The sequence below is a fragment of the Gorilla gorilla genome, chromosome 4, assembly GCF_029281585.2.
Source record: "Gorilla gorilla gorilla isolate KB3781 chromosome 4, NHGRI_mGorGor1-v2.1_pri, whole genome shotgun sequence".
NCBI lineage: Eukaryota > Metazoa > Chordata > Mammalia > Primates > Hominidae > Gorilla > Gorilla gorilla.
This window is the reverse complement of record NC_073228.2, coordinates 102,928,990-102,953,501: the sequence shown is the minus strand read 5'-3', so window position 1 is coordinate 102,953,501 and position 24,512 is coordinate 102,928,990. Positions and strand designations below refer to the sequence as shown.

At 43.5% G+C, this 24,512-nt stretch overlaps 1 protein-coding gene and 1 long non-coding RNA gene across 5 annotated transcripts in view; one reads left to right on the top strand and one right to left on the bottom strand.

Annotated features, from left to right (window-relative positions):
• RGMB (repulsive guidance molecule BMP co-receptor b) overlaps window positions 1–22,089 on the bottom strand; it is a 28,150-nt gene extending 6,061 nt beyond the window's left edge. The window contains exons 1-5 of one of the 4 annotated variants that reach the window (XM_063706667.1): window positions 20,837–22,089; window positions 20,007–20,109; window positions 19,789–19,864; window positions 16,244–16,497; window positions 10,351–10,859 (exon numbers count right to left, since the gene is read on the bottom strand). In XM_063706667.1, coding sequence (XP_063562737.1) covers window positions 10,351–10,859; window positions 16,244–16,497; window positions 19,789–19,864; window positions 20,007–20,109; window positions 20,837–21,247 — 1,353 coding nt within the window. In that variant the 5' untranslated portion in view covers window positions 21,248–22,089. The remainder of the gene's footprint in view (window positions 1–10,350; window positions 10,860–16,243; window positions 16,498–19,788; window positions 19,865–20,006; window positions 20,110–20,836) is intronic. The other 3 variants (XM_063706668.1, XM_019028438.4, XM_055386517.2) reach the window with 3 other exon arrangements.
• LOC134758569 (uncharacterized) lies at window positions 17,153–21,166 on the top strand. The gene is made up of 4 exons (XR_010133909.1): window positions 17,153–17,485; window positions 17,658–17,834; window positions 19,272–19,628; window positions 20,209–21,166. It is a non-coding gene; the product is annotated as an uncharacterized lncRNA (long non-coding RNA).
• Window positions 22,090–24,512: the final 2,423 nt, after the last annotated feature.

The following is a 24,512-nucleotide window of genomic DNA, read 5'->3' as shown; positions in this document are numbered from 1 at the left end:
TAACCTAAAAGATTTGTCTTTCCAATTTACTAGTAGTGATTTGCTGTGAGACAAGTGGATATTTCTCTTGTTGTTTCCCAACCAAGCAAGGTAATTCTCACACAGAGCATATGTGTAGAATTATCCCTTGAATCAAAATGCTGAGGGGGATGAATTGATTGTAAAGTATGAGTGGGTTTCCTGAGTAGTCCCTTGTAGTTTAAATATGCACTGAGCAGGTACCTAGAGATATATTCAATGTAAATTTAGAAAACACTGGGTAATAGTTTCACATGACTTAAGTTTTATAATGCAATTTCATTCCTCATAACAATTACAACATGAGCTTTTAAAAGGCAAGTACTCAGCCAAAGAAGGGCAAGAAATTCATTTCAGACTGTCTTCCTCTTCAGAAAAGCAAAATTTATTCATTCTTAATTCTTACTTTAGAAACAAGCACAATTTAATTGGAATTTAAAAAAACACCAAACTTTTAATATTTCCAGCTAGCAGCCACTAGAAAGTAAAAACTGAATACATAAAATTGTATTTCAAAAGCTCACAGATAATTTAAAAATGCTAGCTATGCTACTTACTTTTCACCTCTATGAACTAATCTATATGCTGTCATAACTCAATTTGGCACATCTGTTCTATGCCACACCATTTATTATTGATAGATGGCATTTCTGTGCATTTAAAACATCAATGCCTTTTGTTAAACCTTCTCCACCCAGCCCCTCTCAACCCCCACCTTAGACAAACTACTCCAGTTCTCTTCATTCATTTTTAATGTTTCACTCTCCTAGATCTTCACCACCCACAAGGTTTATTAGGAAGAGAAAGACAGCAGCTACAAATCAACTTTTCTATATGAAATAGGCAATAAGAACTTACGAAGGTTTGCTGTGAAATAATTTTAAGAGGCACCTGCCTCTCCTTTCCACCGGGAGAAAAAAAAAACATATTAAATGAAAATTAGGTAGCCAACGAAGAGGGAAATACACAGGTACTGCCTCGCCAAGAGATACAGAGATATCTATCCAAAGCACAGCAGCCTTGCAAAATGCCACAAACAGGTTTTAAAACAGCAGACTTCTCAAATGGCTGTGCACCTTGACTACTTCTGCGTAATATATTTTGGAAGAAACATTTATTTGTGTTTAATCAGGCCATTTGGCACTGTGAATGTAGTACTTTTCTGGAATCCTCAAAACATGAGAGCCAGACTTTAGGAGCTCTCATCTCTGGACTCTAGATTGGTCAGTAAACTAAACTGAAGAGGCACAGAAACTAGCTTGAAACACATGGAAACATAATTTTGATATGCACCTGGTTAAAATTCTGCAGTGTCAAAGAAGTCGATGAATTTTATTTCATATAATTAGCTGATGTGTCTACTTTGCCACATCCTCTGGGTGCAATGATAGGTTGAAAAATAGAAGACTCTAAGGGAGAATAAGCCCATGGTGCTCACAGCCCCTTTTACTCTTAACACATGGTTAACAGCATGCAGCCTCTACAGTCTTCCCCAGTGAACAAAAAAGAAACCATTCCAACAAGAGCACATGTTTCAAAGGAGAAAAACATATACATGCTCTCTCTCCATTCCTAAAAAACCCAAATTTTACTTCCAAGGGTCAATTTTTCTAAATGTTACGAAGTCAGAGACTAGGATGCTCTGAAGCACCTAAAGGAAGTAGAGGCCTTTGAAAGCACCTTCCTTCAAGTGTCTTCCCTGGTCCCACTCCTCCCTACCCGCCAGGGTAATTCTGAAGTGTGCATCTTGGCCGGAGCAGAGGTACTCTGTCCACGCAGGGTGGCAACTGTCCCCTGGTTACATAAAAACTGGGGAGAACTCTGTCTCTCTCTCGAGGGGGGAAAAGAGGTATATTGATTTAGAATAACTCTTTCTGAACAATTTCATGCAAAACCCAGGAGAGTTTTTATATATGCCATATTTAAGAAAAAAATACTGGACTAGAAAATACTTGATGTCACTGATAATTTTCCTTTAAAAATTATGAAAAAAACTGTTAGGAAGCTATGAACTCAATGAACTGGGATGTAATTTTACAATCACCACTCAGCCTACGTATCAAATATCTTATAAAACAAATATCTACAGGAAGCTCAACTTAAGATCCACAAAAATACATTTTGTTAAACAATTTTATTGGACTAGGACCAGATACTAACAGTAAGACAGTACCTGTGTTTACGAGGTGTGGCAGATTAAAACTCATACTGTGGACTCCTTTTAGGGCTTGAATGAGACTAAAAAATCAGCTACCTTAAAAAGAGGTATCAGTTTCTCTATCCTCATGTCTCTTTCCACAGAGCTTGGAGCACTTATAGGATCCAGAGAAATGGAATGGACCAAACTTATTCTTCGGTGTTTCCCTAGGTAATAAATACATGCAAAAACAGGGGCTGCCTTGGCTGCTGAAGGGGTACTTGGCAGCAGATAGAGAATGAAGAAACCAAACCAGAGGGGAAGGACACGCAGAGCTGAAGGCAGCTAGGGTGGTCTGGAGAAGCAGCATCAAGTCAGTGGCTAAAACGAGAATGAAAGGGAAGCTGGCCCAGGAAGACACATAAAAGGAACAGGCACAAAAATGCTGCTTCCCAAGAGTAATTTCTGTACAATTAAGACAATGAATGCTGGAAGCATAAATAGCCACAGAGACAGGCAAATTGGCCAACTTCCTTGTACAGACCAGAGCAATGTTAGGGTGAGCATGAGGAAAGGCCTTTGTCCTGTAAGTCTTGGTCACTCCAAAAACTCCAAATGGAACCTCTCCCTTAGCTTGTCTGTTGTGTTTGGACTCCACATTGCAAGGAGGCCAGCAAGTGTAGGAACTCACTATATGCCCAGATATGAAGGCAGGCCTGTGTGGACAGTATTATAGGCCTAGGCTGCCACCTTGCTTCAGACTAGAGGCTAAAAATATTTTGAAAGGTGAGAGCCAGGGCTGGCGGCAGTAACTCTCAGCCAAATCTGTCCTAGCAGGTCTTGCCTTCAGGCATTCCCCCTCCTGGTAGAGAGAGGTGGCAGGACTACAGACCCGAGGCCCTGCTCTGGGCCTAGGTTCAGCACAGCTGTTCTCCAAACCGATGGGATTAGAAAACCACAGGCTCTTTGATCATTTTTCAGCTTTGGGAGGTGAGCAAAAAAAGTAAAAGGGCTTGAAGATCTTCACAATACACTCACACTCTGAAAAAGAAAAGGCCCATGAGAACTCAGGAATGAAGTGGTTACCATGCATTTCAACAAGTCAGTTAACCGAAATCCTACAAAACAATATCTTTATGTCTGCATTTTCCTTGGTAGGGTGAGGGGAAGACCTCGATACCATGTAAAAGCACATGCATGTACATCTGTGCATGCACACACACGTCTTAAATGGAAACTGACCCCCATTTCAGGAGCACATGCAGAGCAGATGAGAAGTGAGTTTTAGATGGTGTCATATCATCCTATTCACAGTATACATGCTATGTCCCAACATGAAAGAACCCCATGTTCTTTTGGCTCCAACTCTTAAAGTAAACAATTAACTGGGGCATAAAAAACTCCTCTCTCCATAGAACCAGTTTCACCTAAACTTCTTTCTAGACCCAATAGCACCGTGATTTCACTGCAAGGCTGTCCAGTTAAAGTCTGTAACTTAGATGTATGTTAGCTTTTCTTTTAAGTTATTACTTACTGACAAGTTGGCCAGCTTCCTTGTCAGTATAAAAAGTCCTTAAGTTACCCCACCCACAAGAACACAAAATTCGAAACAGTGGAAGAGCAAGTTCTACTGCAGTCAAAACAAATAAAAACAAAATGGACAAGGTAGCAGTTTTCATTGTTGAACACTGTAGGTAACTTTTTACATGCCACATTCCACACGAGCAGAAACTGGTTAGCATTAATAGAAGCCAACAAAAAAAGGACCAAACATCCAATGTTTCCTTCTCGCCCCTTCCCCTCAAAATGTTGACTCAAAGAAAATTTAACCAGGCAGAGACATTTGGAAATGTGACAGAAAAACAAGTTCTAACTCTCAGCTGTGTATCAGACTTGGCCTCACGCCTCTGGTTTAAACTATGGAAGAGTGTGGATTTGTTTTAAAGCAGCAGAGCCCCATAGCACCCTCACGGAATCTTGCCTGGCTCACACAGGGACAGGCGCTGGGTTAATTTCACTTACAAATGGGGGGCATTCTGAAGGTCTCTTCCTCCTTCCAAACCACATCTGGGACAGAGGGAGTGGCACAGTCAGGGAGATTAGAAAGATGGTAAAAGACTCATTACCCAGAATTTTTAATGTGTATGAATGAAATAAAGGCATATCTTCTTTGAAAAGTATAGCATAAAGAATAAACAGGTAGCTCATTTATCTTACAAAATGATTTTTCAGACATAGGTTCATTACACAGCTAGCAATTTCCCCATTTTTCTCTGCTTCCTTTCCCCACATCCACTTGGAAACCTTTTCACCTCCAGGCAACTTACTGAAATGATATAAAGCAAAGTTGAGTACTTCCTGGGCCTAAGATCTTATAATCCAGTATGCACAAGAGCTGCATGATAAATAGAAAAGGACAAATAAGAAGACTGCCACCTGGAACTACAGCTGATTTCTGCTCTTTTGAAAACCTGGCTTTTAATGTTTCACTATTGTTTCTATAATAAAAAAATTCAGGGAGGTAAAAATAGCTAACATATGCTTTTATGAGAATTTTAAAGATGAGATGAGGCTCTGGAAAATGAATTTAATTAAGAACTGGCGACTATGACAGTCAAATTCTAGAAAGCTTTTTGGTATAACATCAAAGATCAGCAGCTCCCACTTTCAAAAGCGGGAGCCAGGGTTCTAGGCCCTGCTAGGTTGTATGCAGATGAGGAAACACAGATGCAGGTGAGCATTCTTACTGTGGGAGGTGGAAAGAGACTGTGCCAAATCCCAGGAGTAAAGACAATGATTTGGCAAGGAGGGGTGTTAGCGTGGGACAGGCCTTTGTAGCAGCCCACTCTTCTGGCTCTTCTTGACACCCCTGCCAACTTGCTAAATGAATAACATCAATTGGAACCAGCTTGTCAATGTGAAAAGAACCCTGAAAATGCTGGGTTTACACACAAACCCCGTGCTTTCCCACCAACTGCTGCAAATTTTAGTTATGTGCTTAGATTGAGGCAAAGGCTGCATTCACCTCTACATCTCCCACAGTGGGCCCTTTAGTACCTTCTGTTTCAAATGCAGCACCAAATTAACCATACATTTATCAGAGAATGATTATCAGGGAAATAATTACATTAAGCAGGGAGCTGTAACTGCAAAATCCTTTCCATCTGTTCCCAATATGCCTCAACCAGTCAGAACTTCTTAGCATCTTCATAAAGCAAGGAGGGTCACAATAAGGAGCAAATCTCAAAGAGATGCCAAGAATTACCCATGCAACAATATAATTGTAACAAAAATAAAGAGCGATCTCAGATTATAAGAATTAGTTACAATGTATCACCAAGAGAGTTGCAGTTTCCTTGTGGAGGGAAAATGGTCTATTTTTCCCCCACAAATACCATGCGTCCCCCTCTTTATAACACTGCATGCAAGAACAGTGTCCATAGATTCAAAACACAGACCTATCAATGGAAGAACCATATCCCTTAGTCCAGAAAAATAATGATAAACACTAAGTAGCTCACATGGTTTCCATAAAGATGCTAAAAACATAATGGGTTGCAAAAACTTAGCTACAATAAATGTACTAGGTCTGGGGTCAACAGAGAACAGATTTCCAAACCTTATGCAGAGATATACTTAAAATGACAACTGAAAGCTGTTGCAATGCAGGCATGTCTGGTTCTGATTTTGTAACCAACAAAGAATGACCCAGAACACTGGTTTACATGCCCACATGCTGTTGTAGAACAATAACTCGCTGCTAAGGGGCACCAGAAAGCAGACCTACCTCATGCTCTAGGAGCCTACAAGGTAATGTTGTTTCTTACAATGGAAAACTGTAGGTTATAGAGTTTGAAGAAGACATTAACCAAGAGCAAACCAAACTAAGTCTTTCTACATCTCTACTATCTTCAACCAGAGGAAATTTTCAAGAATTCCCAAGAAAGTAGCTACAGAATTTGAAATTCAGGGGTAAGTATGGAATTTAGACTATCCATAATGCATGATGGGTATGCTACTATGCTTTGGACAGGCGATGAGTGCTGCCCATAGGATTGCCAGGAGCTGGTGGCCGTTGGCAGCACCAAAAACGTACAAGATAGGCACCTCAGAGCATCTGCCCATCTGCCTAACAGTCATCTGGCTTGGTCAAGTACAATGAGCACAGCCCTTTCCCAAATTCAAACGCCTTAAGGTAAACTACCTTCTCTCACTCAAGGGTGAGGCACAGTGAAATGTGTAGCAGAAGATCTGCAGTAGGACCTGTTGTCATCCCCAGTCTCCACTCCTACTTTTTATTTTGTGTTACTGAGGTGGAAGGATAGAATAAGAAAGCAAGAGTGGTGAAAAAGGATACAACCACATTAAAACAAAAGGAAAAATAAAATGAAGGCATTCAAACTACTTGTACAAAAATAATTACTAAAAACATTTCCATTGTTTGTTTAGGTATGCAACTTAATAATAAATGAATTTCTGAATTGTTTTTGAAAAAGGAATACTTTTGAATTCCCTGGAGACTGGCAATTTTAATATATGCTATTGGGAATACATTTGCAAAGTGCAGAATCTTTCATAAAAAAATTTATTCCCCAATCACCTTCTGTGATCATGGCATATACAGATTCTTACTGAACCCACTTAAACAGAGATATAAAGATCCACAGAATGAATGAACAAGAGTTGAGACTGAGAGGTTGGCAAAAATAACATGGAAGAAGTCAAGCATCCTCAAAACAGATCATCTGGTTTCTCTTGAGTGTGTGAGGCACAGGACAACTACTGACATGTGCCCTCTCTGGAGCCTGTGAAGGGTGGGCTACTTCCTCCTGCAAAACAAAACCTGCCTTTCTTCTCAGTGTAGCTAACTCTGCCAGTTCAGAGCCTGTCCTTCTCATCTCATTCTGAGTGCCTACATGCCTGTAGCCGCCTCTCACAGCCAAAGGTGGGGAAGATGGCCCAGAGCTGATGTGGATGTCAGCCGAGGTACGTGTGTGTGCCAGACACCCCTGCAGCCCCCGGGGTGGAGAGATGAAAAACCAGCCCTGGCTTCCCCTTCAGAAACACATCTACCTGGCAAGGTAGCCAACTGGCACAGGCTCCTCCAAAGAGAGGGAGGCAGGCAGAGGGCAAAACTAAAAACACAGAGGCCTTGAGAAAGCATACCTGTGCACACCATGACCAACAGGAAAACAAGCCCCACCTTTCCCAAGGAAGGGGAGGAGAGGGCCATGGTAGGGAAGAAAACAGTAGACCAGGGGAGATGAGGCAACATCATTAAGCACCGCAGGCATGTCTGCCTTGAACTCACTGCTTGCCATGTAGAGAAAAAGAAAAGGCTTAGCTAATACATGGCCCTGGGTGACTTCACTTCATTCTATGGTGTTTAGATTTTTCCCCCACTTTGTCTTTTTGTGATAAGGAAAAGGGGGGTACCTAGGAACAGGCAGAGCTCACAAAGTTGGGCTTGAAGACGGCTTGCTCAAGAGGCCAGGTTCCCAGGACTGAGAAGCTGTCTTAGTAGCCTCATTGAGCAAAACACCCTGGGGTCTAGTGCTTCAGTGCAGTGTTAAAGGGAGCGAAATGAATGGATGTTTCCGAAAATTTCAGTATCACAGCTGGCCAGCTAGCCAATGACATCAGTCTTTCAATCTAGTGGCACTGAGCACGTGGGTTATTAAAAACACTTGACCACACAAGGATGATCTGGTATCTACAAGGCACAGTACTAGGTTACCCAACAACTGGTCTATGCATTTGCTTAAATTCTCAGTAAAGCTGGGATTTCCATGAAAAAATTTTTCAAAAGATTTTTTAAAGAAAGTATGGTGGTAGACATTAAGGGAAAATTTCAGATCTTGTTTAGAACTTATTTTATAAGCACTTTTATGCCTCTTATTGTTTTTATTTTTATCACCACCACTTTTTTGTGCTTAAGGTTTTTAAAGGTTTTATTTTTGTCCTGGCTGGGTAAAAGGAAATCGTATTGCAAGATTTAGGCCTTTCTTTGGTTTCACCAGCACATGTCATACTAGTATTGAGACAGGTCTTCAAGAGCAACCTTCCAGATGCTTATGGGGCTTTGGAGAGAGTTACAAAGAGAAGGGGGATGGGGAACCAAACCCAACAACTCCTAGAGGTTGTGAAATGAGCTACAGAATAGTTTGCTGCTGAACAGCATGGTCACCAGATGTGGGAAAATACTTTCCAATAGTGCAATTAAAGACCAAGCATTCTCATCATCTACTTGAATTTATGTCAGAGAACCACTTTCTCCAACTTTTTTTGAATGGGTAAAACATTTGATCCTTATTCCAAACTGAGGGAGAAAACAAGATTGTCCTTTTTATTTATTTGCTAAAAATTACAACAGAATTCAACTGAAATAAAATGATCTCAAATACTTCAGTGTAAACTGTTCCATATATATAGCAATATTCATAAGGTTATCCCCCACATATTTTCACCATAATCAGTAACAATAGAATTCTGAAAGACTGAATAACAGAAGTGACATGACTGGATGGAAAGCATGAAGAATAAAATTTGAATACTGCTTCCTGTGAAGAGAATGAGTATTTCCCCATGTACAAGCTCTGATTAATCTCTATAGTTTTGTTCGAAGGTTACTCTGCCAAGTCCTCAATTATTTGCACAATTGATGACTTTTTCCATTCTCAATGGACTGCCTTCTTTCAGTTACCCAAAGACTATTCCCAGCTTTCATGTGCCATATGACTCTGCAGTAATGATGGATTTGGGGCCATCGTTTCTCTTATAACTTCATAATTCTATAACTTTATATATAACTTATAGCAAATACATATTCTGAGATATTTATAAAAAAATGATTTGCGTACATACAAAAACCAGAGGGAGAAAAGCTTATTTTGAGATATGGAATTTGGTAAGGCAAAAGACAAGCTTGAGCTTTTACTGAGAGTTGAAGTATAAACATTTTGGAGTTCCCCTAAGATGTCTAGACCAGTGTTACAGTCGTCTTTGTTTAGGGCAATGACTTCTGGTCTTAAATTTGTGACACCCCAGGGTGTCTGCAGATATCTCCCGAGGTGTTGTAAAATTCCCTCCACAAAATGCCAAGTAAAATAAGCTTTAATTTATTTAAAAAGTATGCCACACATGTTTAGACGCAGGGGAGGGTGTCCTGGGATCAAGAGAACAGTCGTTAAGTATTTCAAAAGCTTGAGTCTTGTCAATTACAATAAAAAACTAAACCAATTTTTTTGGATACAATAAATGCAAGAAATAAAGCAAGATGAGATGGTCTATGTGTGTGGTTTTGTGGCTGGAAAAGACACGGAAGGAGGTGGTTAGTCGGGACACTATTTTAGTGGAAAAGTGACTTTACTTACTAATGGCTGAATTAGCACTGACTGCCAATTAGAAACCTAGTTCATAGGTCCTCTCTACCTGCTTGCACTAAACACTGGTGCCTTGAAGTTGGCGTCAAAGATCTCTGTACAGTATTAGTTTCTTTAAAACAAACGAACACAGACCACATAAACTGGCAGCTAGTCATGGTAAGCTAAATTTTGTCAGTGTTTCTCTTAGCTTCTGACTGAAACTGTTAACCTGAGGCCCTGAGATTATACACAGGTTACATACTGCTGCTCTGCAATATCCAATTATTAACCTCCTCGGTCATCAAGAGGTTAGTAACTAAACCACCACTGTGGGTTTACCACTGGGAAGTTGGCTTATTGCCATTATGTTTTACTATAGCTTCCAAATCTCCAATAAAATATGTTTCCTGACAGGTCGCTGCCTCAGGCCTCACAGCTTTCTTTATTCAGAACACCCACTTCAATCATCTGATAAATCTGAACATGGATTTCTTCAAGAGTCACACCCATACGCACTCAAAAAAAGACATCACTGAAAAAAGCATCCTTTTTTTACTAAACAGGTCTGCCTTTTCCTTGGAGAACTCAATTTCACTGTTCACTTTTTATTCTTTATATCACTGTCTATTTAAAATTAGAACCACGTTTACATTCCAATAAGAAATTCCTTACTAAATAATTTTTATTTAACCCTTTATCAACTGTTAATTGCTTTTCAAAAAGAAGTTCCTTTTAAACTAGGCCCTTTATAGCACATTTCAAAAGTTATCTGAAGAATCAAACATCTTTTGAAAGTTGAGTAGGGAGAGGGAAAAAAGAAGGTATACTTGCCTTATTTGTAGCAGTAGCACTGGATCCAGGGACCACAGGTACGTTTGTCACTTGAACTGAAAGATAATTATTATCTATGAGTGGCCAGGCCCCTTCTACTTTGCATGTTTGGAAGTGATCCTTGAAAGTTCTGAGGTGAGGATCTCCAAACAAGCCACAAAAAAGGTAACTGGCAGGGTTCTGGTCCCCTCTCCTGTGTTCCCTGGCTCCAGCGTGGCTGTGATAGTTGCAAGGATCATGGGTCACTTCGGGGTTGGTAGAGGATGTGGGTCCATCCTTGGAACAATTCCTCTGGCTCATGAGGTCACTGATACCCAACACGGCAGAATGGTATACCAGGTTGCCACGGCAGGCTTTTGAAGTTCGCTGGGTGCAGCCAGCATAGGCACGCAAGGCCTTGCAAAACTCAGAGTCAAAGCCGTCAACGGCAGAGTTCAGGTGAGAAGTCAGGGACACGAAGTCCGTGGTGCATTTCTGGATTCGACACTGGGCTGGCTGTTGGCAGTCACCTATGGGAAAGAAGATAAGACCAAACATTTGTAAACTCTTCATAACTTCCTGAGCTACATGAGAAAATCACATTGTTCTTTGGGAATTGTTTGTTCTATTTTATACACTGTACTCCGATTTTAAGAAGCCTTCAGATACAGGGTTTCATTGTGTTCCTGTGTCTTTCTCAAACTAAGCCACTGGAAGAAAAACTGCATGCAATTAGTTAACTTACAACTTTAAAGCATGAGCCACTGTGCGTGAACATGAGTCTAGTCCAGTGATCACAGGTTGAGATTACAAGGAATAGTAAATAAAATATTTTATCAATGTTGCTATTTGTTTATAGGTTTTGAAAAAGATAACTCTAAGGTTACGCCAAAAACATGAACATTGTTTTGATTTTCCAAAATTGCATAACTTCCTTCAGAAAGCATTAGAAAAGCAGCACTAGGCACAAAACCATGGTTAAAACCTCCCCACTTCAGGAAGGTGTAAAATCCTAAATTATAGTATAATTAGTTAAAACACCTTTACTTGATTTACCTGTATGGCTACAGAATAAGAAAAAAAAAAATCCAGGTACTGTCATTCTACTTCTCCTGAGGCACGTTTACCAAGAAACTGTAAATAAACTGACACAATTTCCTAATTTCTACAAAATGTAAATGCTCTAAGAAAAAAAAAAAAAAACAAGATTCACTTGACCAAGCTATATATTTACTTTTTCCTTACTGTCTATCTCCATTACCCTAGGATCCTAGCTCCCAAGCAGATCATAAGTAAAAGCACACTAAATAAAAACAATTCATATAAACATTATGAAAAACCAAAGTATCACTGCCCTATTAGTTTTAAAAAAATCAATTTCCAAATGATGCTTTTTACCACTAGTTTCTCAAACAAAAATTTATAAAATCTCCTAAAGCACAAAAACTACCAATACTAGGTCAGTTGTGTGTCCCCAAATAATTTAATATTCTGTTCCATAAAATGGGAACAACAGACTTAGTGAAAAGAGACACTGTTCTTTGTCATCAACTGCAAATTTTATATAAATGAACTGTAACACATATTTGTGTTACATAAAATCTTTATAGGTCTTTAAACTATGGAGACGTCTCTTAATCTCTTTAAATGTAAGGGTCCTCATCTGAGAAATGAGGAAGCTATTCTAAGACGAACTTTGTATTCTTTTCCAGACAGTAAATATCTTATGATTTGTATTCTGGATGGGGGAAAAAATTCAGGGCCAGTAGATTATTATTAAATACATAATTATTTCAAGATGTGGATGCAATAAACTTCAGGATGATATCAAGATTTAGGGAACTCCATCTGATAAAGACTTAAAATTTAGCCTAATATTGTCTTAGAAAGCTATTTTAACATTTTCACTAGTAAACTGCTCTTAAATCTGAATTTAGTAGCTTGTAAGCTCTGTTTCTGGGCTTTGGCTGGGAGAAACAGGTGGGAGAAGACAACTTCTGAAGACAACTCTGTCACCACTTTTAAATTTGCAAAATTTTAAATTTTAAATTTTAAATTTCAAATCTTCTTGGGTTCTGCTTTGGCTAAGGCTTCCAACAGCATTTTGCTACAGAGATGATGGGAGGGAAGAGGGCTAAATACAGAGAAAGTGTGTTTGGGTCAAAAAGGGGAAAATACTATATAGTCTAGGCTTGGTATTCACTTTAACCTGAGTCAAAGATTAAAACATTTTAATATGTTGGAGCTATGGATTTACAGCAATCATCAAATCATACTTTCAAAAAAAAAGTTACAAAAACATCTTTGTGTGGAATCTACTTTATGTTTGCTCATTCCAAAGCTGACAAAAGTAGCTCAAGTATTTACTGAATTTCTCTTTCCAAAGCAGATCAAATAATTTTCAGCTATTTTTCACTAGAACTCAAATCAAACCAAAACAGAAATTAACCAACTAAACAACCCCAAAAGGCGTTAAAGCCATTTTGCAGATGGAAAATCCAAGGCAAAGGGATATTAAAGGGCTTGTTCTGGCAGAATCATAAAACAGCTAGCATCATTAAGCCAGGATGTGGTGCCTTCCCTCAAAACTTGTTGTTCTTCCATCACAGGTCACGTCTCCTCTTATTTCCTAACTGTAATGACAGTACTTGATGGCTGAAAAAAAGACTTAAGTAGCTATTGCATTTTCTTTTCTTTTAAAATCAGATACACAGAAAGCAAGAAAATAAATATGGGGCCAAGATCTCAGTAATGAAGAGCTCTTAAGACTACGGATAAATGACAGCACAAGAACTTCCCGCTAAACTTGCAGTGCCTATTTGTTCTTTTTATGGTCTATAAAATCTATCCGAGCATACGTTTCTTTATAATTATTTCAAATAGTCATAAAATATCAAACGAACAGTATGGAAATGCAGATGGAACCATTCAGAAGGAAAGAAAAGTGGAATTTAGATTCCCAGCTCCCTTTCCATACCTTCCTTGCAACCCCCCAAACCTTTTCCTTTCTTTTTTTTTTTTTTTTTTTTTTTTTTTTTGAGACGGAGTCTTGCTCTTGTTGCCCAGGCTGGAGAGCAGTGGCGCGATCTCGGCTCACTGCAACCTCCGCCTCCCAGGTTCAAGCGATTCTCCTGCCTCAGCCTCCCCAGTAGCTGGGAATACAGGCACGCGCCACCACACCCGGCTAATTTTGTATTTTTAGTAGAGACAGGGTTTCTCCATGTTGGTCAGGCAGGTCTTGAACTCCCGACCTCAGGTGATCTGCCCGCCTCAGTCTCCCAAAGTGCTGGGATTACAGGCGTGAGCCACAGCGCCCGGCCTAAACCTTTCCCTTTTTCATAGCAGGTAGGTGCTGACTGCTTAAACAAATCTCAAATCAAACAGATCTCCCGGGGTTCTTTTGCTTTGGCTAAGGCTTCCAACAGCCTTCTGCTACAGAGATGATGGGAGCGAAGAGGGCTAAATAGAAAGTGCGACTGGGTCAGCATTTTCAGCTGCCTTGTGGGCTTCTATATAATGACTAATTTGTAGCATACACCCAGAAATATCCAGGCTTCATGAATTTATAACGACAACGCACTTTGCCTGTTACAGGCGGTAAAGTAAGCCTCCTGTCAAAATGCCAAGACAATGCGGAGCAGAAACAATCTCAAGGATGTAGCCAAGAAGGCCATGAAGTGTATGAGTAAGCAAGTAACTCCCATATTGGATCTCCATTCAGGAATTGCAGAGGTTTGCTTAAAAAAAATAAAATAAAGCAACTAAAGGTACTCTTTTCATACTCTTTTCATTCCCCAAGGGCAGAATTAAAACTCTGCAGTTACAGATTTCTCTATTTTTGGGTCAGATCATCTGTGATCAGTGTGACAGTATTTTCATACCAGTTACTGAACATGCTAAAGCATTTGTGGGTCTAGAGCTTTCATTTCATCATTTCTGAATGAATCAGACATAAAGACCTCACCATTCAAGACAGTTTCTTTAACACCAGGACTACACGTGTGAATCTGCAGCACAATCACCAGTTTATAATAAAAGAAATGAGGTATTCTGAAGCTGAATTAAGTGAAATGTGGAGCCATATGGGGTGCTGAGGCAGATGATAAGGATCCAGGCATAAAACATATAGTAGTCCATCTGCAAAGAGCACTGGCACTCTTGCTGGGCTCCCTTCTCTGAGAAACAACAGGGGCATTTAAATAGCACCACTCTTCAAAGAAATCTCTCAAAAGGAGCGTTCTTTTCTTTAACAGGATTAATCGCTTCACTCCAACAAGTTGTCCATAGAAATCGCTTACCACATTGTTGGGCTGAATCTGATGGTGACTTAAACGAGGACACATGAAGATACTGAGAGCTTCACATTCCAAATTCTTGAACGAAGACACCCTACTTTTCTAAACCTTTAAGCCAACTTAGCATGCCTTTCACGGGCTAGCAAAGAAACCTTCTGGGACCACATTCCAATTCTGTCACAGGATCCTATGGCAACTATGGGAAACCATATCCAAGCAGCCAAGGGGGACACAATCCCACCTAGCACAATTTCCATTTCATGAAACTTACATTTTGGTATTATGGACACATATTTTTCGCACAAACACTCCTGAATATATCTTTTAACATGTCAAGAAAAATTTTCCACGTAACCACATGCAGATTGACACTATTTTCTAAGGTTCTTAGGTTACTAATTGAAAACCGTAATCATCCTAAAACTTTCTATTACACTTTTTTATTAAGCCGTCTTTTCCCTAATTGTCGGTGTTAAAAAGCAGCTATTACATCATAATGCAAAGCTACGCAAAGTAAATTAAGTCTTCTCAGATGTCACATTTCCCCCCCCATTACTTAAAAGACCTCCCTGATTTTTAGCATGGCGGGTATGGTATAATAAGTAAAAATTACTCCGCACAGTTGGGTGGCATCGAAGTTCAGGATTCTCCAGACCAGAACGTTGTGAAGTGTCTCATATATACAGGACAAAAAAGGTCTGGAAGGAAAAGAAACTTATCTAATGCTCTGTTTGTTCTCAAGACTAAAAGAGAATGCCCCTTTCAACCTTAGCATTAAAAAAAATCCTTTGTCTAGGCAAATTCCTAGAAAAAAGTAGTGTGAAGAGCGTCCTGGATTTTCATGAAACGATTTTTTAAAAAGAAAAATAGGTATCACACGGTAGAAGGCTCATTTGCAGGCTTACTTCCCTAGGAACATATTCCTCAAGGCTGGGGAAGCGCCCACCTCCAGAAGGCAGCATGGTTATCTGTCAACCCCTCACGGAGCCCGAAGACACCCGGCTAGTCACAAAACACGAGCTTTTCCCGGGAGGCTGATCGCTGAATTAAAAGCAGCTTTTGCCACAACGAAAGAAATCCCTGCTCAAAAAAGTTGACGTTACTTCGAGATTAACTCCCAGGTTTGCAAAATCTGGTGAAAATCTTTCCATCTGGTGTGCTTCCTTCGCCTCGCCGCCACCCCCAACTCCAGAAAAGCAGCACGAGGCTCCTCGTCTCCCTCCGAGGCGGCTGCGACGGCGGAAACCTGATCCGAGCCTGACTTTCAGTAAACACCAGCGCAGAGAGCAATAAAGCATCCGGAACATTTGTCTCGGGCGCGCGGCCCCCGCCCGCTAAATGTTTGATAAGCGGCTGTCGGAGGGGAGATTTGTCAGCGGTCCGAGCCGAAGGCGGGGAGGGTGGAGAGAAGGCTCGTCTCTGCGCCCGGCGGCCGCCCGGTGGGTGGCCGCGTTACTGTGGCCCGGAGCCCGACAGAGGTGCGTGTCAGGGGCTCGGGAGGCCTTTCCCGTTGCGCCACGCCGCCCTTCCGCCCCGGCGAACGCCTTCGAGACCTGGGGCTGTTTGGGAACAAAGCCCTAGGCCCCGGGGCTGGCTCCCCTCGCGCGCTCCCGTCCTACCTGCGTGGAGCAGCCCGAGGCTGAACAGCAGCAGCAGCAGCAGCTCCAGCGGCGGGGGGCAGAGCCCGGGGCGGCGGCGCTGCTCAACCTCGGCGGCGGCAGCGGCGGCGCTGGAAGGTGCTGCTCTCAAGCCCATGCCCGTCCATGCAGGTCTCGTGGGCTCCGGCGAGGGCGGCGGCGCGGACGCCGTGGCGGGTCTGGGCCCGTGGCTGCGGCATGGGCCGGGGGGCGCGCTTCGCTTCCTCTTCTTCCTTCTTCAGGCCCGTGTAGCAGATGGGGCGCCACCACCGCCGCAGCAAGCAGCGCGCAGCCGGCGCAGCCAGTCCGCGGCGGCAGCAGCGGGGCGCAGGGGCATCGTGGCGGCCGGAGGCGGCAAGCAGGGAAAGGGGCGGAAGAGAAGACACAAAGACGGTGAGCGACTGCTGAGACGAGTCCCGAGCGCGCCGGCACCCCGGCCCCAGCCAGCGTGGGCTCGGCGGGCGTGGACCTGCAAACAGCTAGCCCAGCCCTAGCGAGCACCCGCCGGAGGCCCGGATATCTCTGCGCGGCAGCCCCCGCGGTCGATCAATCTCAGTCCCGCACTGCCGTCCCGCCCCGCCCTGTGCCCGCCAATCCACGACGCCATAATCCCCCGCCGCGTCCCTCCCTTCCTCCCCATTGGTTGTGACCGCACGTCAGCCCGACTCAGCCTGCCAATCGCAGGACCCAGAGGGCCCTCTCCCCCGCCCGCTCAGTGTAATTCGAGTTCCCTGTCCAGCGACTGCAAGTCCTCTCTCCTGCGCCGCAAGCTGCCTCGCGCTCCCTTTCCTTCCCCCTCTACGCCCTTCTGCGATTTACTGTTTCCTCGCGCCCAACAGAAATGGGCGACCGCAAGTCTCACTCTCGCCGGCGTTACAAAGGTACCGGCCTTTGACCTCTCCTTGAATTAATGTGATCCGATTCATCTTCCCTCCAAGTTTTTTTTTTTAAATTTAATTACCCCTCCCTGCGCTGGCCCTGCCAGCTTCAGCTCCACCTCCTTGGAGGAAGCAGGCGCTTTTACAGAGCGCCGCGCTGCAGGTCCCCTTTCAGCCAATCACATCTGCGGAACCGCGTTCCAAGTCGTTTGAGGGTGTCTGGTAAAGCAAGCTCGGGGCGGTGTTGGAAATCTGAATGTCACCCGCGGTCCGGAGCAGATAGGATGGGCTGGGAAGGTACCCGCGAACTGCCGCCGGAATTCGCTGGCAGCTGTGCGAGGCTCAGGTGTTCTAGTTTCTTTGACATTTCCCTTCCTGAAAGCGGCAAGGAGAGGTCTAAGAGTGGGCAAACTTCAACGTTCGGTTACAGTGTAATTAATGAGAGTGGTGGGTTTTTATGCAGTGTAATTATGCCACGATTTGTTGTTGCTCAGTGGCTTTTTCACAAATTTCTACAGATTATTTAAATTTTCCACAAATTTCTACGGATTAATTCAATGGCAGCTCACTTTCTCCTTTTATGATCGGATGGGTCCGAAAGTGAGGAAAAATACAATTGTCTACAAAGAAAGAGGCTGCCAAGTGGAGAAAGAAAAGCAGTTATGAGACTGATGATAGATTCCAATTTGTTATCGGTAGGTGTGAAGTGGTATCTAATCTCAAGAATGACCTCAAGGCTGAGAGACACTTGATACCGCCCTCGCCTTTGCCTTTCCCCAAACAGCACAGGGTTGCCATTTAAAATCCACTAACATCCAAATCGTAGTTGGCAACTGTACCCGCTATGTTACTCAGAATCTCTAATTAGGAATTTCTTATCAACCACGGACATGCTGATATTCCACACATGTTTAAATGAGCTAATCAATGGACTAGGATAATTGAGGGGCAAACCTTCGGTCTCACCAGCTCACTCATTAGACACATTTTGAATTGCCCAAACCACTAGGTCCCTAATGAAGGATGCCTATCTGTTTTTACTGTAACTTTTCATTACTTACTTGTTACATACTATGATGACTTAAGGGGTAAACACACCTTTCACTATCCACAATATAATCCAAGCCTGTGTATATCCATAATATGCTTAATAATAGCTTCACAGTTGCCTGGAGAAATGACTTTTGGGGAGGAAGTTATATGACATTTTTAGATAATTGCTGCGGACTAAGTATTATTAGAGCAAAAATTTACTATCTTGCAATTACTTCATATAATTAGTGAGATACAGTTCATGACATACTAAGAAGCATCTTAAAAAAGTAATCAAACATAATACTGATTTTCAAAGTATTGGCTAACAAAGACTAAATTTTTTTTCTCTTAACCCAAGATTTAATTCGACCCCTATAAAAGCAGCATCTCACTTTATTGATCATACTTCAAAACATATACTCAATAGTTAAGAATCAATAATTTCTGTTTGGTTTGGGTCTTTCCATTCGTGACTTTCTGATTTTTTACTCCCCTCCCCCTATATCCTGTTCCTAAGTACACGGGTGCTCTAGATTTTCCTATCAATAGAGGGCGTCCTCGAGTCATTGCAAATCCTGGTGTCGTTAAACGGAACTGTTCTTCAGAGGAAAAACTTCATCTCTATAAGGTGCTTTATTGCTCCTGTGTTGTAAAATTTGACAAGCTCGAGATTTATAAGCCTAACAATTCACTTTTTATTGCTGCATAAGTGTTCAGCCGCTAGAGGAAAATGCTAATTTTCACAATTAAACCGCAAGGTGGTTCCTATTTTCAAGACATAGGTCAGTTGACACACTCGCGGGTAAATTCGTACTGTTCACAAGATCAGGAATTGGCTTGGACAGCAAGAGCGTAGTGAATAGTCGCTTACACCGCAGCCACTCCTCAAGCCCGTGAGCTGCAAGTTACAAACGATTTTAGATTGTACAAAGAAAAATCGGGGAGGGAGCTAGAACGCAAACAAAAAATCGGTGACTTATAAAAGTTTTATGTTTTAATCAGAAAAAAATCATGAAGTGACTGATGACTTGTGTAATTCACACATCCACCCTGTTTCTTGCCACTGGTACTCTTTCTCCCTTCCTCTTTGTTTTCAGAAAGGAAGGAGGAGACCTGAACAGTACATCCAGAGAATCCAGCAAAGCATACCACGGCATGAATGTGCAAGTGGACAGAATTAAAACACATGCCAGAAACACTAATGGATTCTAAACAAGATGCAGTTTCATTTCCTGAGCCTATACGTGATGTTTTTAACTGTTCTCCAGTTAATATGTCTCCATTTCCAGAAATCTAACAGGAGAATCTCTGACTGCTTAACAGATCACCTAAGCTTGCGATTTGTGCAATCCATTCTAGAGTAAGGGCTCCCCGGCTGCTCCCCGGCCACTGTGTACCCAAAGCAGCGGCTGAAATAGCCCGGAGTCCAACAGCTCAGCGTCAAGCAGCTCGTGGTTTGTACTTACATCATTTTTTTTTTTCAGAGCAGGAGTGAAAGTTTATTAAAAAGCGTTAGAACAGTAAGGAAAGGAAAGGAAAGGAGAGAAAATAAGGAAAGTACAACTTGGAAGAGGGCCAAGCGGGCGACTTGAGAAATCAAGTGCCTGTACTTACATCATTCTTAACCCTTTCGTTCCTGGAGGGGGCTCAGCGGGATCAGGGGGCCCCTGAACTTCGGAACACGCAGGACCTGGGTGTGAGAGAAGAGTCCCAGAGCTTGGCGTGAGCAATGCACTCGCGGAGGGAGAGAGCCCGTGGCTTGCGGGGGGCTCATCACCCGCTCGTAGACAACGGGCCCCCGCAATCCCTGCGGGCTCCGCCGCTGCTCTCACCGCTCAAAACGGCAGGTGCAAAAAGCATTTGGGAGCCGCTTGCCAGCGCGCGGAGGTAATGCGCTTCCTGTCCATTTATCTCAGGAAACCAGTGCAGCCTTCCCTTCGAAACAAAATTAACCTCTCATTAGCCAGCCACTCGCTCCCAAGAAGGCCTTAAAAGCTTTACCAGCTCGCTAATGTATTTAGGCTTTTCTTCCAGGCAAACGCAGCCGCCGGTCTTGACTGCCATCGCCCAAGGGGTTCCTCTGGGCTCTCCCGCGAGCCAACAGCCGACCTCTCTCCAGCCTAGTCTGGGAAACTCCAGCCAACCCAGGATCCCATTTTGTAGTCCCGGGCAGACCCGCAACCCCTGAAAGAACTCCACTCCAGAAGACGCCAGAACAAGTTCCCACGAATTTCATGGGCGCCCTTTACATGAAAACCTCAGCTCCCCTATCCTCAAGGAATGGGGAAGGGCGCCGGGGAGGGACTTCGGTGGCCAGCTGTCTCTGGGTCGTGGGCGCTGTTTGGTCTGCGGAGCGCCAGCCCTGCACACAGCGGGTGCGGGAAGCGTTGATGGGAGGCTGGAGGGCGGGGTGAGCGTAAACTAGGATCTAGCCGGTTCCAGGCGTGGAGAACCAAATGTGGTCCTAGATCTGTAAGTTGCGAAAAGGGGCTTTTAGGAGCGTCAGAGCTTTCTCACTCCGGCACCCCGCCGCCTTGAGGCTGGCAGATTTATACCACACAGGTGGATGGAGACCTAAACAAAACAGTCCCGGCCGCTGCCTGCCGCTCGCCCCCCACCTCCCCCGGGCCCACCGCAAACTTCAACAAAATAAACAACTCACCACAGGCATTCCCTTGTCTGCAGCGCGACGCTTGCCAGCTGGGAAAATAAGCCGCAAGCCACGCGGCCGAGGCGCGGATGGAAGGCAGCGCGGCGCCCGCCCCTCTCCCCCAGGTGGGGGGCAGCAGGACTCGGGGCGGGAGGGAGGCTCCGCCTCGGGGGCCGCTCTCCCAGTTCTCCGACTCCGGAATGAGCTCTGGGAGAGGAGCTGCGCCCTTCCAGCTAGCCCGATTTCTCCGCCATCTAGGGGAGAGGGCGGGGAGCCAAATCCCTCAGCCCCCCGCACCGCAGCAGCTTCCTCCAGGCAGCTTTCTCCCCAGTCAGCCTCAAATAGAGGTGAACAGAGACCCTCCCCTCCCCCCGGCAACCCCTCTATCACCACACTGCCCCCTGCCGGCGCTACCCGGCTCATTCCGGCACTGCGGACGGCTGGGGGCGTAGGGGCGCCGCAGACCCCCGCGTCCCGGTCCTGGATCAGTTCTCTCTTCGCCTTCCCCCCACCACACTCAATCTTGCACAAAGACGCCTTTCACGCCGCCAGCGCCACCCTCCGCGCCGCCCTCCGGGCCGGCGGCGCTGCCTTCGCCCACCCGCGGCACCGGCCGATTCCTGGTGGGCGATTGTGCCACTCGTCGCCAGGCAGGGCGGCAGCGGACGCGTGCGGGCTGTTCCCACTCCGCGCCCCGGCCAAGGCGCCAGATGCGCTGCCCCCCGCCACGTTCTCTAGCTGCCCGCCGGCAGCCGCAGAATGCACCCCTTTCTCTCCGTAAATGATCCTTAAGGGTCTTCCAAGTGTTTCTAAAATGGGTACAGTGGCGGGAATGGTCCGCTGGACTTTCGCCGAAATAAGGAATCCAGCGATCTTACCTGACCACCTAAGGTGCCAGTGTGCCTTTACAGCTTAAGAAAGCCAAAGATAACGATTTGGAAATAAAGAGGGGAGAGAGGGTTTAAAGAGACACCTAAGGCCCAGAGCAAGTGTGTTACAAAGAATGAGCCCACGAAATGTTCGAGGGAGGACGGTCGCTTCGATCAGCGTGGAAGGCGTGGAGGGCAAGAAGAAAGCGATTAACTTTCTACCTTACATTGATCTTCCAAAGGAGAAAAACAAACAAACAAAAAACATCCCAGATACTCAGCGGCAGCTAATCGGCGCGTTCAACGCCTGGAACTAGCGGGCTACTTCTCTTAGTCAAGTCAGATGCTCAAGTATCCTGACTCAGGGAGGTCACTTCTTGCCTCCTTAGGCAAGAATCTACGACCCTCTCCAGCTTTTCTTTGCCTTCTCCTCCCCTAACCCCTCCTTACAGTTTCTCCGGCTAACGCTAGAGGCAGCATAGGGCAGTGTAAAGAGGACGAGTGGGAATCCACAGAGGAAGGTCTAGTCCTGACTTTCTGGGTCTGGGCTTTAGGCAACTGATTTAACGTCTTTGGACCTTGGGGTCACTATCAAGAAAGGATGTGTAAGAGGCAATAATTAGTAAAATTTACATATCCTTCTCTTTCTTAAATTCGATGACAATGAACGCCCTTCCTCCAAACCTCTGCAGGTTCCTCCTTAGTATTTTTTCACCTTGCTTTATCTTCTCCAAGTGCCAGTCAAATGGAAAAAAAAATACTGAGATTGTTTCAAGGTAAATGTAAGACACATTGAAACATACCCTTTTGCATCTGAGAATTTAAAAAGAAGAAAAAAAAAAAACTCAACTCAGCTCCTGGTTCACAAAAGCAAGGAATTTTAATGTCCCCACTTGTTTTGCTTTTGAAAAGCCACTCCAGCAGTCAGCAAAGCACAGCTTTGATTTAGAAACTAAAGGCTAGTCTCTTGTGTTTTTCTTTTCCCTTCCACCAACACAAAGACAAGCTGCAGCATAAAATAATGATGAACAAGAGTTCAAAGCAAGCCCAGTGAGCCAGCCCAGAGGATGTTTTTTAATGCAGCCCCAGTCCTTCCTCCCTCTCCTGCTAAGCTGAACGGTACATAAATAGCAGGCACAAGCTGCCAGAATTCCCTGTTTCCTCCACTCCTTTCCCGTAAATATTGCTCAGTGGAACCTGGATGCTAACTTGTCAATCATCACATAAATACATTCATCAAATCATACGTTTAATTTTTCTTTAGTTTCATAATATTTTTCATGATTTTCAATTCACCACCCACTTTGGAAACTTGAACATTAGTTCTCCCTCTGGGTAAGCTTGTCTGTTGTCTGAGAACTTTCTATGCAACGAAGGCAAAAAAAGGGTAAAATCTCATAATGAAGCACTAACTTTTAAATTACAAATCTCTTGCTTCAATTTCAACAACAGAATTTTAGAATGGCTTGGCTTTCATACAATGCACACTTTTAAAAGTTATCTATTAAAGAGGATTCTTAAGTATCCTTTTGGGATACTTTTTTGGGAAAAAAAGTTTCCTTAAACAATAGTGGTGGCAAAATATTGTGAGCTTGTCTAATTCTGTTGCTTTCATTTTTTTTTAAGTTATATTTTAGGCTCAGTATGATGGCTCACACCTGTAATCCCAGTGCTTTGGGAGGCCAAGGCTGGAGGATCACTTGAGTCCAGGAGTTAGAGATGAACCTGGGGAACATAGCAAGACCTTGTTACTACAAAATTTTAAAAAATTAGGAGACATGGTGGCACACGCCTGTAGTCCTAGCTACTTGGGAAGCTGAAGTAGGAAGATGACTTGGGCCCAGGAATTTCAGGTTACAGAGAGCTGTGGTCTGGTCACTGCACTCCAGCCTGGGCAACAAAGTGAGACCCTGTCTCTGAAAACAGAAGTTATATTTTAATTGGCAAATAAAACTATATATAGTTATGGTATACAACATAGTGTTTTGAAATATGTATACATTGTAGAATGACTGGATCAAGCTAATTAACATATGCATTACTTCACATACTTATCTTTTTTTGTGGTGAGTACAATTAACATCTACTCTCAGTGAATTTCAAGAATAGAATACTTTGTTAGTAACTATAGTCAAAATGTTATACAGTATTCTGTTGCTTTCAGTTGTATCAATCTCAACACTCCCATTGCCTCATTCAAATATGCTAAAACATTTACATTTCTAAATAAACCTTGGATGTTTCATTGGTAAAAGGACATGGCTTGTTTCTTCTCCCCATTGTTAAAAAATCTTGCTCAATCCTTTACAACATTGCCACCTTACCTCATTTAGATTTTTCTTTCTTTTTTTTTTTTTTTTTTTTTGAGACAGAGTTTCTCTCTTGTTGCCTAGGCTGGAGTGCAATGGCACAATCTCAGCTCACTGCAACCTCCGCCTCCTGGGTTCAAGCGATTCTCCTGCCTCAGCCTCCCAAGTAGCGGGGACTACAGGCATGCACCACCACGCCCGGCTAATTTTTTGTATTTAGTAGAGACAGGGCTTCACCATGTTGGTCAGACTGGTCTCGAACTCCTGACCTCAGGTGATCCACTGGCCTTGGTCTCCCAAACTGCTGGGATTCAGGCATGAGCCACCACGCCTGGCCTTGATCTTTCTTTTTCGTCACATCAAGCAAAATAGAACAAAGTTGGGAATAGAGAAGGGACAAAAAGTCCCCTTTCAGTAAAGTTGACTTAGCATTTTTCTATTGACTATAAAGAAACTTTTTGCTGATACAACATGTATATGCACCATCTTCTGAATATTCACTAAAAGGTG